This window comes from Acomys russatus, chromosome X (assembly GCF_903995435.1).
Source record: "Acomys russatus chromosome X, mAcoRus1.1, whole genome shotgun sequence".
Classification (NCBI taxonomy): domain Eukaryota; kingdom Metazoa; phylum Chordata; class Mammalia; order Rodentia; family Muridae; genus Acomys; species Acomys russatus.
The window spans coordinates 16,840,105-16,853,732 of record NC_067169.1 but is presented as its reverse complement, the minus strand read 5'-3'; the positions used below and the strand labels follow the sequence as shown (position 1 = coordinate 16,853,732).

Here is a 13,628-nt window from a genome sequence, read left to right as displayed (position 1 = left end):
CTTGCTGCCGCGAGGCTTTACAGGAGTGAGATTGTCAGTGCTCGCTTGGTGAGACGAATGATTCTCAGGGAGTTTAGAGGATTTTTGTTGTTATCTGAATATCTTACATGTAGGAAGAATGTAGCTACATCTTGTTATTTAGTTTTGTTCTTTCCAAATGTGAGGAAATCAAAAACTGTGGCATTCAAAGGGAGCCTACAAACAATTGTGATGTAGCAAGGATTTGGGGGTCTCTGAGCTCCCAGGTTCCTCCTTATCCTTCCAGTCTGTTCTCCGCACAGACAAGGTGGGGTTACTGCCAAGGACACGATTCCTGAGCATCCAAACGCAGGAGCACACTCCTTAGTCTCTATGTACCCAGGCACAGGCCCTGCTTCTTACATACCCGAAATCTTGATGCTGGGAGAGGGTTGGGAAAGGTTTCCCTGACCTCAATGTTCTAGGGTTCCCACTGTCCACATACACTAGAGCCTTTACCTCAGATGGGGTTCTGTGCCAGATTGCCGGTTTGGGCAGCATTCTCAGCTTGTAATCAGTGCCTAGCTGGCCTGGTCCTTCTGCCTAAGCCTCGCAGGCGCGCACTAACGCACGCGCGCCCTGAAGCATGCGCGCGCACGGGCAGCTCCGGTAGCTCGCGCGCTCCCCCCCACGCCCCGCCTCCCGCAGCCCCGCCTCCTCCCCCTCCCGCGCGCCCGCCCGCCGCCCGCCGCCACTGCCGCCACCGGAGCTCTGTAGTATGGCATCGAGGAGAATGGAGACCAAACCTGTGATAACCTGTCTCAAAACCCTCCTCATCATCTACTCCTTCGTCTTCTGGGTGAGTGCCCACGCCTGGCTGCTGGCCGGGCCGCGGTCTATCAGACCGTGTGGTGATGCTCTTAGAAAGAAAGGTAGAAGGAAAACCCAGACCCCAGAACCGATCTTAGCCGGTGGATAAGGAGACAGGCGCAGGCGGCTGGGTCGGGGCTGCGGGATGGTAGGGGTGCAGGTCTGGTCTGCTCCAACCCTCGATTTTGCCCAACTAAAGCTATAGTGGGCAGCGTGGTGGCGGTGATTGCAGATTTTCAGCCCCCGATTCCTTTTTTATTTTTTGAATGCATTGATTCTAAAGCTCGCAGGACAGGGTCAGCCTCTGGGGAAAGTTGCGGGTTTGCCTGTTTTCTGGACTTCTACCTTAGCAGCCAGTTTTGGGTGCCTGTTGGAGCTAACCTGTGGCGGGCTGGGAGCGGTCGCAGGACGGCTGGGTTTGATCCCAGATTCCGACTTAGTCCCGACCCTGCGGGGCTGTGGGAGAGAGTCGCCCAGAGCCCTCTGCCTGCCTGGACAAGGGCGATCAGTCTCTCAAGCGCACTAATGCGGGACAGGCGCCGCCACCGCGTGGAGGCGCACGGAGAGGGTCTTACATAAGCCAGGGGTATCTTTGAGCTTACTCAGAGTCTGGGTCTTACGACCCCTTTCTGGTTCCTTTCCACCCTTTACTGTTCCCATCCGGACATTGTGTTTTTCTGTGTGAACCCAATCTGCAATGCCCAAGGGGTGGACCCCTACCACCTGGTGGCTGGGTAGCGTCCCCTGTTCCCCACCTAACTGGTACTGCTACTAGTCCTTGAGCTCAATGCAGAAAGGTGACGTCAGCGCTTCAGCCTGGGCCCACGAAGGGCTGCGCGGTGCACCTCACCAAGGGATGCGCCCTTCTGTGCGCAGGAGGAGGGAAAAAAGGGGAGGAGGGGGCTCAGGGCTTATGCCTTACCTCATCCTGTTTGGCAATTCATGGAACCGGTGCAGGGTTGACACTGCAGTGATTCATTTGCAGAGGTGGGTGGTACCAAAAGACCATTCCCGGTGCTTCTTTCTCTCTTCATGTAGATGCCCACCCCACTCCCCTTTTCCCACCTCAAGCTATAGCCACCCTGCAAAGGAATGAATACCTGTCTCCCCTCCCCAACCCCTCAACATCATAATCTGGGTCATTTCAGCTTCCAACGCTGTCATTTTGAAAGCCGAGGCTCTGTAAAAAGAAAAAAAAGGAAAAGAAAAAAGAAAAAAACAGTTTTGCCTTTGGTTGTATTTTTTTTCCCCTTGACCTCCCCACCCCATTATTAATCCTGTATTTGCTTCAAAAGTGGAGCACAGTACTGAATGAGGTACATACCTATGTTCGGATTGATGTAAACTGATTGTTTGCAATAGCCAAGGCAGGAGCTGCGATTTATTAGGGACTTAAAAAAAAATCCCTAATGTTTCTAGGCTTTTTCTTGTCACTGACACTGGGGATTCTTTAGGTTTCGAAAATCATGGAGTGTGGCGACAGCGCATACCAAGGGCTTTGCAATGCGATATAGTACCTTGATGGAGACAGCGCATAACATAAGGCAAGCATAGAAGCTGACTTTTTCTGGACTGGAAATGACACAGGTTGAATCATCTCAGTAGTGGAACTGTGGGCTAGCTATACACTCACGGATCTTGTTATCTTCTGTTTGCCTGCAAAGAGCAGTAATGTTTGGTGGTGACTGTCCAACTTTAAAGTAGCCATTGCTGGAAACTGATTTAAATCAGTTTTTTTGTTTTGCTCTTTGTTGTACACTTCCTATCTGTTACTGGAGCAAATCTATAGGTGATCATTTTAGGCTTTTGAAAAAGAAGATTTATGCTGCATGGGAAGGAAGGAAGGTTGTTTTCTGAGCATCTCTGAAGACAGTAAAGAAGGGGTTATTCCAGGCTTCCGCTTTTCATCTGGCTTATTTAAGTCTTTTTTTGTATCACCCCCCCCACCAATCCAATGGCTCACTGCACTAAAAAACATCTTAAGTAATCACCGTGTTGTATGCACCTGAAAGCTCCCCATGCTGGCATTTTAATTAATATGTTTTGTAATTTCAAGATTTTCATATTCTTAAATATTTATCCTGAAAATTTTCAGTAGTTTAAAAAGGATTTAATGATCATTTCGTACTTTACAATAAAAAGAATGAGATCTCTCCAGATGATAGGGTATTCTAAAGATGTTTTTCTCAATGAGCCATAGTCCAAATGCTGGTTTTTGTTTGTTTGTTTTACTGTACCTTGAATGGTATTTTGAACAAAGCAGCTTTATTCAGACATAATCCATATGATGTATGTCATCTATTTAGAATATGCTTAACATATAGTTTGCATTTTAGTGTATTTGTTATCTTTTTAGTATATTCACAGATACAGACATTACTACGGTCCATTATTGATCATTTCATCATCTCTGAAAAGAAACCCCATCCTGTTCCTTTAGCTCCCATTTCCCCTCCCATTTGTTTGTCTCCTGGTGTCAGTCCTAGGCAACCACAAATGTACTTTCAATTGCTGTAGATTTTAGTATTCTGAACATTTCATATACATGAGGTCATGCATTTGCCCTTTGTGACTGGTTGGTTTTAGTTAGCATGAGATCTTCATGATTCATACATGTTGTTATTATGTGACAGTGCTTCATTCAGTTTTATGGTCAAATAGAATTCCATCTCGTGAACATACTATATTTTATTTCTCCATTTGTCTCCTGATGGACATTTGGGTTGATTGAGCCACTTGCCTATTATGGATGACGAGGTAATAATGATTTAGGTGCTATTTGTGTATGTGTCTCATATTTTCATTTTTCTTGGCTATATACCTGGGGATCTGTATGTAATTCCTAAGTCATATAACTCCATGGTTCATTGTTTGAAGAATGGTCTTACCGTCTTTCAGAGCAAGTGTTCCATTTTATATTCTGTCCAACAGTGAGGGTTCCAGTTTCTCCATATGGTTGCCAGCATTTATTATTATCTGACTGTTTAATTGTAGCTATCCTAGTACCTGTGCATTTATATAATCTTACTCTGGTTCTGTTGTGAATTTCCTTAATGAATGCTAATGTTGACTATTGTTAAATGCTTAATGGTTGCTGGTCATCTCTTGAAGATATACATATTCATTGAGGATTTTATTTGCTCTACTTCTCGTTTTATTATTACATTATTAATCATTTGTATAGTCCAGGTACAATCTCCCATCATTATGAAAGTTTAGCAAACATTTTTTCCATTTTGTTGGCTCCCTTCCCCTTAGCTGTGTTTGAACTATGAATATACACACATATGTATGTATGTGTGTATGAACATATAAATGAAGTGTAAATGGATTGGCTTTCTGTTCGTGGCATTATTCATGCTTTTGATCTTATATGGAAGAAACCTTTGCCACACATCACAAGAATAACCTGCTAAAAACTGTTTAGAAGAGGTTATTTCTCAATTGGGTAAATAAATGACTATTTCTTGAATACTTAGTACATGCCTTGCACATGGTAAGTACTCATTTTTTTTTTTACATTTCTGGAATTATGCCATGAAAAATATAAAAAAAAAAAAGATGACCTTGCACTCTTTTTAAGGGGAGTTTGGAGAGATGATTAGTCAGAATGATTTCAACTGTGCTTTTTTTTTTTTTTTTTTTTTTTTTTTTTTTGAGAGGGTTTCTATGTGTGGCCCTGGCTGTCCTGGACTTGCCCATAAACCAGGTTGGCCTCAAACTTACAGAGATCCTTCCTCCTCTGCCTCCTTTAGTGCTGGGATTAAAGGTGTGTGCTATCATGCCTGGCTCCATTGTACTCTTTGTGAGTTGTTTTAATTGGACTTCTTTTAACTCCATTTAGGTTTAGGATTAGAAGGTGTTTCATTTTAAAATGATCATAGGTTAGTAGCATCAGAAAATATTTTGGAGTCTGGCATGCTGGCACATGCCTATAATCCCAGCACTCGGGGAGGCAGAGGCAGACGAATTTCTGTGAGTTCAAGGGCAGTCTTTTCTACAGAGTGCGATCAGGTAGCCAAGGCTACCCTATCTTGAAAAAAAAAAACAAAATAAGAAAATAATAAAATTTTAGGCCTGTACTAAACCAGAATACTACTGTTATGAAAAAGAGTTAATGGTTTTAATCTGTATTATTTTTTTACAATCACTCTTCCTAGCTGCTGTATTTTGCTAAATCTCTGATTTTCCTCCATATTTGGCTATACCTAAAGGCTTTTTTTGCTTTCATCTGGGGTGGGTTCCACTGGCATTTAGTGTGTAGAGATCACAGGTGTTGCTAAGCAGCCACCTGCTGACTCCTTGCGGAGATTGAGCCCTGCCCAGTATCTGGTCAAAAGGTTAACAGCACCAGTAACTTTAACTCTGGTGGAACTGAGCAGTAGTAAATACTATGAAGAAAAGGCAAGCCTCATGTGAAATTCCCTGTAGGTACCATTATCACAGCATGGCCAACACAATCACCTGCAAGAAGAACATTCTCTGTGGTGTGCCATAATTGTTTATTTGAAGACTGAAGGTAAGTGACTCTTTACAGATTGTGCTCTAATGGGTAGGATGCTTTTCCTTCCAGTTCAGTGACATCACCAGAATGCTAAGTAAACACATTGTCACCTTCCTTGGTTTGTATGTTTTATGTTCAGGTTTGAGGTTAGAGGGAATAAAAACTAAGCGTAAGTTAGCCTGTGCTTTGCAGACAAGAAACAAGATTGCATGGTGCTTTACTTGGGAAATATTTATGTCCTTAATGAGTGACTGAAAACTGAAATGTATCAACTACTCTTGGCTTAGTTATTTAATATATCACAGCTGGGGAGAGCTTTCAGTGTGTCTGTGCTTGATTAAATGTGTTCTTCTTACTCATGCTTAAAAAGGACTTGCTTCCACAATAAAGACTGTTAAATTATTATACCTTTGTGGGCTCTTTGTCCGATATTTTAGTTAATTCTAATTCAACTTGTTTGTATAAAAATATCTATCTTGCCCTATATAAAACTAAGGTTCTTATTTTCATGAGAAATATAATTCAGACGTGAATGAGAAAACCTAAATATGTTGCTTACCAGGAAACCATTTTGATTTATAAGCTTTTATGGAGTTTGAATATTCATCTAAGTTCTAAGGTAAGATTTAAGCTTGACTAGACTACGTCCGAACATATTGTGACAAGTGATATCCTTTGCTTCATTCTCGGGAATATTGGGTTTGATTATTTTATTGTCTAAGGATGCAATTAGCTTACTAACAGCATTATTAAATCTTTCCATGGTGAAATACCAGTGATTTTTCTTTTCCTTGGTAAAATATCATTAATCACTTAGAGGTAATTTAAAAATAAATAAAGCTGTCTTTTTTTTATCTAGCAACTTTCAATGATTCCATTGAATAAAGAGGGAAGAATCTTAAAGAGAAGGCCCTAACATTTATAGTGTGTTTGAGATGGGTACATACTCTGGCCAAAATTTTTCACATGTCAGTTCAGCTCAACAAACATAACTGAATCACTGGTGTGTACCAGACAGCAAATATTCTTTATGATGTTATTTGTTCATTGCATGCTGCACTTGGCATTTTAGTTGCATTTATCAGCAATACACTCATGTCCAAATTGTTTGCTTTTAGGTATTATCTATTGTTGTCACACTATGGAAGATGGAAATTTAGTTCCTTTGTCCCCTTCCTTTTCTCCTAAGATGTTATTTGTCAGCTTATCACACATCATTTTGTGTAAGCAGTGAGCTGTGATGAGGTGACTAGTAGAGCCATGTAGTATGGACATTATGAATACTTACACAGCCTTTTGTTTTCCCCATAGTTAACAATCGCCTTGCTTTTTCCCTTATCCTATTCTTTTCAAGAACTACACATCTTTGCTCAGTATCCTCAAGCCCTGTATATGTGCTTTGTGTGGCCTAGTGTTGCAGACATTTGCCTGGGCCTCTGCTATGTTGAATCCTCAAGGTTCCTAGATGGTGTTTTTGGTCTCTTTTTCGTTTTTTACCCTTCATTTTGGCAGAGCAAACTTCCAGGTAGTTATCTTTATAGAAAAGGGAACATGGGAAGACATATATATATGTATTGAAGTCTTTGCAAATTCAAACCTCTTATTTGATGTTTACATTTAGCTTGATAGTTTGGCTAAATATATATAGTTGTTCAGAAAATATTTATCCTCAAAAATTTTACTATTTACTTTCTACTAAAATCTTATTAATGGTGAAAATTCGATATTATGATTCTTCCTCAATCTTGCTTTTTTAAAATTTTTGTGTATTCACAGTGCTCTGAAATTTTTCTCTGAAAATAGTAGGTTTTTTTCTTTTCTTTTTAAAATGTTTTTATTTCTTCATTGTTTCTTTCAACCCATTTTGCTTTAGGGCATGTTATAATCACAGATTCCTGGTGTTTTTCTGATAATTATTTTATACATGTATAAGACAGGGTCATCTTAAAAACATTTGGAAGGTATTAACATGAATCTAACCTCCAGAAGACTCAGACAGCTGAAGTTAGAGAAGGAAGGAAGTTGAATAAGAAGGAGCCATTAAAATACTTTTTAAAGAGCAATTAGGAGGGGGCAGGAGAGATGGCTCAGCAGTTAGGAGCACTGACTGCTCTTCCAGAGGTCCTGAGTTCAATTCCCAGCCACCACATGGTGGCTCACAACCATCTATAATGAGATCTGGTGCCCTCTTCTGGCCTGCAGGGGTACATGCAAGCAAAACATTGTATACATAATAAATAAATAAATAAATAAATAAATAAATGTTTTTAAAAAAGAAAAAAAAAGAGCAATTAGGAAAGCCCCAGCTTCCTGTCTCTGGTTGGTCTCTCAATCTACTATAGGTTCAGAGATTTTTTTTTACAGAGTTATGTATTTATTATGTATACAATGTTTTGTCTACAGGTAGATCTGCCCACCAGAGGAGGGCACCAGATCTCATTATAGATGGTTGTGAGCCACCATGTGGGTACCGAGAACTGAACTCAGGACCTCTGGAAGAGCAACCAATGCTCTTAACCTCTGAGCCATCTCTCCAGGCCCCAAGTTCAGAAATGTATTCTTTGGTGGGTGAAACAGAAAGTCTCTGAACCAGGAACAGAAGCACAATGGGTATTTGTATATTGCATGTGGTATCTCTCATCTCCCCAAGAGAAATGAAAAGATTCTTCTGCAGATTGTTTTTTCAACCTCCTTCGTTCCCAACTTCAGCTGTCTGGGCCTTCTGGAGGTGCTTAGGTATAAATGCTTTATTCTGGGATTTTTTTTTTTCAGAGCTACTCCGAGTTTTTACGTTAGCTCTCAAGATATCAATATGGTTATGTCTCCCACTCTATTATTGTGGGTTTTTAAAAAGATCCTTTTAGTGTCATGTCAGTGGAATTCTGGGAGTTAGCCAAGATAAATGAACGTGTTCAATCCATCATCTTTAACTGGAAGTACTTTCTATCTAGATTGCTACTTTGCATGCTATTGCTATTAATTAAATGAGTAATTGATTCTGACTGATTGAATAGAAAATCTAAAATGGTAATAATTGGGCTATCATAACAAGTATTGATATAAACACACACACACACACACACACACACACACACACACACGTATACACACCTAGTTAGACTGTCTTAGGTATGCCACCCAAGCACTTTATCCTATTCGTATATTTGTTAAAACACTTTTGGGCGACAAGGAAAATATTCTATCTTGGAATAGACTTAGTAAAGCATCTCCTCTAAAAGGACATCTGGTTATCAGGGACTGTAGCACTAGGAGCGAAGGCCCAAAGTGACTGCTGCTTTAGCCTCCTTTCTAACTTCTTCCCACGAGGAAAAAAACTCAATATGCTGTTTTCTGACTTAATCCAGACTCTACTAGACTAATTTAATGTGGTTGCATAAGAGTTTAGCATAGGATATGTGTGTGGTAGGAGACTTGAGGTTAAACTATTATTTTTATGCTATTAACTAGGTTATAGGGTATGCATGTGCTAATGTGGAATATTTTTCAGTCAACTTTCTTTCCCATATACAATGTGAAGTTAAGACTTGCATATGATCTCCTATACCATTGGGGGAACATGAAGCCCTTTCTACCTAGTAGTTTCATAGAACTTAGCTGACTTTTTATCATAATCAAATGAAATTCACTTCATTTTAAGCCCAGTGAGAGTTCTTGATTGAACCTTACTTGTATGCTCCATTATGATGACTCATTGGCTCTTGAACACTGTATCCTGTTTTACTTAAGTACCTCAGAAGGTACTGAGAACTGGAAGTCATTTGGGCCTGTTTCTTCGCTTAAACACATTAAACCCTTGAGATTGATGACTAATGTACTGCCAAACCTACTGGAAATACACTTTAACAATCTATCCTTACGGTTTTCTTTGGTCTAATTACAGCTGCTTCGGATGTGAGTTATCACTTCATGGTAGTGAGCAGGTCATTTCTTTTGTTGACCTTTATCCCTCTTGTGTGACAGAATGCTTTTCATTCTTGGCAGAGCATTTTATTCTCTATGCCTTAATATTCATCAAGAATGGATGAAAGGGAGGGGACATTTTGGTTTTTGATCAGTTGAATTTGAAATCACTTTAAACAATTGAATGATACAATCAAGGATCTTACTTCTTCCGTGAAATATTTTCTGTAGCGCTGTTTTGAAAGTGAGAATTTCCTATCACCATCCATTTTAGGAGAAGTTTGTAGATGTCTATATTAAAGGATGATTAGTTGGGCTTGGAACAGATACTAATTGAACAACCTAAATCACTGATTCCTAACCCATTTTTGTCAACCAGAATTGCCTCACGTTTCCATAAAATAAATGTCCAAGCTACATTCTAAGACAACATGACTCAGTTGGTCCAGATGGGGTTCCAGTACAATAGTTTTGAAATAAGTGATTTCAGAGATTCAGCTGTTCACTTAGCACAGGATTATAACCCTCAGTCCTGAGGACAGACAGTAGCTAGCAGCAGGACATTTCATCTTGAGTCTCTTGGATATGGTCATAGCTGGTAAATATCCAGAACAGGTTTTGTTGATTGATTCTTCTTTCTCTAGGGCAAGATCTACACTGCCTTCCCCCCAGCTCAAATAGCTTTGTCACCCTTAAGGGACTGAGTTTACTATTGCTAAATAAAACAATGCTTACCTTATGATCAAGGCTTCTCTTTTGACATTTCTTTATTTGCTCAGAGTGGAGGAGCATCACAGTATGTAAATGGAAGTAACAGGACAGTTTGCACAAGGGCCTTCTCGTCTTCCACCATGTAGGTTCCTTGGGATCAAAATCAGTTGTTTAGGCTTGACAGCAGGTGCCTTTCACTGTGGAGACATTTTTCTGGCCCACCAAAGATCTTATTAAAGCATAATTGTTGGAGATTGGAGTTCTTCCTGTTCATTAGGATGACTATTTTTGTTCAATGTAGCCTTGAGAAGTTAGGAAAAGTTTTCTTATGCTTCTGTCAAAAGATGAGGCCTAAATGAATCAGTGGGTGTATAAGGTGGTTGCTATGAAAGTATGAGAGGAAGACTGGAATCCAACTCCCAATATTCGTGGAAATACCCGAGTCATTTAGGTATGCATTTGTAATGCAACTGCTAAGGAAGTGGAGACAAGAGGATCCCGGGGGCACACTGGCCAGCGACCTTAGCTGAATCGACGGGCTTCAGGTTCAGTAAGAAACCATGTCTCAAAAGAATAAGGTTGAGAACCACTGAGAAAGACACCTGATACAACTCTTCGGCCTTCACATTCACGCATACACATTGACATTTATGTTTACGTATGCATGCATGGCCGGCCACTATCTAGTATATAAGCAAGAAAGGATGAATTCATTACTTACCAAAGGAAGAGTAAGCTGTGATGGTCAATCATGAATTATAACTAAAGCATATCTTTTGAGGGGATCATGGTATTTAAAAGGCTTGCTTATGGGCTATGAGTTGTTGACCTTAACCTTTCAAACATCAATATTTGGGTGTGATCATTCCTCATCATTACCATTGTCATTAGTGTGTTTATGTGCACCTGGTGTGTAGATAGGGGTACACATGCTATGGCACAGGGACTCAGAGGAGAAAAATCTGTGGAGTCAGTATTCTTCCACCTTCGTATGAGTTTTGGTGTTGGGGATTGGAGTGGAACTCAGGCTTACACCGCTAGGTGGCAAAGGCCCTTAACCATTGAGCCAGTCACAATCCAAAACGTGTCTGGATTGTATCAAGCATGTTTGTCTGCTGCTGATTGGTTGACATTGGATTGTATGAGGTTGTTTGTTACAATTCTGAGTGTTTACCCTGGGGCAAACTGGCTGTATTAATTGTTATCCATCAAAATAGGTTTAAAGTTGAGGCTGGCGGTTATTGCTGCTCACTCTATTTGCTGAATAATCAATTTTTGCCTCTCATTAGGGGCTGTAGAGATTTTTTTAGTTGCCTTAAGGTTCCAGCTTAAGGTATTATGAGATTGCTTCCCAATTTTGAAATATAATCTTCATGTGTAGAACTTTGGGTACCACTAAATATGCTAAATTATAGTGTTGCTTAAAGAAATAGATATCACATTGTGTTCCGTTTTGCTTTGTATGTGTATATGGGGGAGGCAGTCTCACTATGTAGCTCTGCATGTCCTGGAATTTACTCTATGGACTAGGCTGGCCTCAGACTTAAGGAGATACTCCTGCCTTTACCTCTCAAGTGCTGAGATTAAAAGCATGTGCCACCATACCTGGCTCTAGATAGTACAGTGTATTTACACGTTCATGACGTCATATAATCACTAGCACTTGACTATGGTGGGTAAGCACAGATACTCTAAACTCTGAAGAGAGAGCCGAGGCTCAAAGAGATGACACGATTCACTTAATCTTTGAAAGCACATGTCCAAATCAGGACTTCACATAAATCTAATTTGAAATCTCCTTCAACAGAAATCAATAGTCCAAAGAATGACAAGCGAGGGATATAGTAGACTGTGAAAGAGAAGTGAGGAGGAATGAGGAATGCTTCAAAGCTTCATCAGATCTCAGACTTGAACCCAAGCAGAGATGGGGAATACACACTTCGCACCTTGTCTCATTTTTACCAAGCTTTGGGTTCACTTTCAACCCAAAGGAAGTCATTTTCCATTTACTGGAAATAATAAACCATCAAATGGTACTTGTGGGATGATTGAAGACCCAAAGTTCTAGTTCTATGTTCTTCATAAGGGAATACCAACTATTATTTTTAACAGAAGAGATTTCTAGTCATGCAGATATACTGACAGTAAAAAAGATAAAATACTTTGAGTCACTCAAGAATTAGAAAAAAGTTTTGATTATATGTACATATTTACTTACTTTAGATTTGGGAGACATGATTTCACAGGCTGGAAACCCCACCAGGCTGGCTTCAAATTTGTGTTTCTAAAGTGCTGGGATTAGAGCAGCAAGTCACCATGCTAGGCTACCACTATTATTTGTGATTTGATTTATCTTTCAAATGTAGAAATACAAATCATGATGATAGAAAAAAGGTAACACATATTATCTTTTTTATGGTGATAGTTGTTATATACCAAAACTTCCAGAGAGTCTAGTAAAAAAAAAAAACTAAGAGAACTTGATAGGCTGGCTAGATATAAGGGAAGCATAACATATCAACTGCCTTTTGTTAGCTCACCAGGCAAGCCTTAGAAGAGGAAAATAGCTCACTTGTAGCACCAACAAAAATCATGACTATTTCAGAATGCAAGAATGACTCTGATATGCTGGAATGCAACAGAAACTTCGTTGAAAAATAAGGCCTGAATAGACTGAAAGAACCCTATGTATTCTTGAGTTAGGTGTTGTAATATCATAAAATTACCACTTTTCTAAAAAAAATGTTCAATATATATTTTCATATAGAGTACTGGTAGAATTTGGAGAGAGAGGGGTGGTACTTGATTAAATTATAATGTTACTGTAAAAAAAAAAGACAACTGAGAAATTGGTAGGAAATTGGGAGGTATGTACCTTGTGTGTTAACAGAATATACTCTTGGGGAGACAATGACCATCCTATCCAACTCAATTCCTGCCATTCATGCCTGTGTGCTACCTCTTCTGTTTCACTATCTGGGGGACCTATGACTTGCTTCTAATAAAATGCAATAAAGGTGACCAAATGTGCCAAACAATTACATTACATAGGGTTTTTACTTGCTGATAGGCTCTCTTTTGGGGTTTGAAAACATAAGCTGCTTTGTTGAAAGCTGCCTTATGGAGTGTGCCAGATATCGAGGAACTGTGGGTAATTCTCTGCCTTGACAACCAGTGAAAAAAAGGGAAGACTTCCGTTTGGCAATATGTAAGCAATTAAATGCTGCCAACAATTGAGAGGTCTTGGAAACAGGTTCTTTGCATGACTTGAGCATCCCATTGAGACTACAGCCCTACCTGACACTTTAATGGAAGTTTTGTGAAACCAAAGGCAGAATATATTGCTATTCTGTACCTAGACTAATGACCCCACAAATCGATGGAACAAGAAATGTATTTTGTTTTTAGTATATACATTTTGCATTATTACTATTATTATGAAATAATACTTGACACAACTAAAAAGTCACTAATCAGTTCTGTATAATGTTGGTTTAGAAAATGGAAAATAAATCAAGAGGACACTGAGGCATATAGAAATAAGGATATATATATATATATATATATATATATATATATATATATATATATAAAATGAATAAATGAAATAAATGAAACAGGATGTTACTGTCTAGTGGGAGAAAGCTAGTTTTAAATGCTGCTG

General features: G+C 39.6%; 1 protein-coding gene across 1 annotated transcript in view; it reads left to right on the top strand.

Annotated features, from left to right (window-relative positions):
• Positions 1 to 701: 701 nt before the first annotated feature.
• The window catches only part of Tspan7 (tetraspanin 7), a 112,221-nt gene continuing 99,294 nt past the window's right edge, over positions 702 to 13,628 (top strand). Inside the window, exon 1 of the mRNA XM_051140998.1 lies at positions 702 to 817. Within this exon, the coding sequence (XP_050996955.1) occupies positions 737 to 817 (81 nt within the window). The 5' untranslated portion in view covers positions 702 to 736. The remainder of the gene's footprint in view (positions 818 to 13,628) is intronic.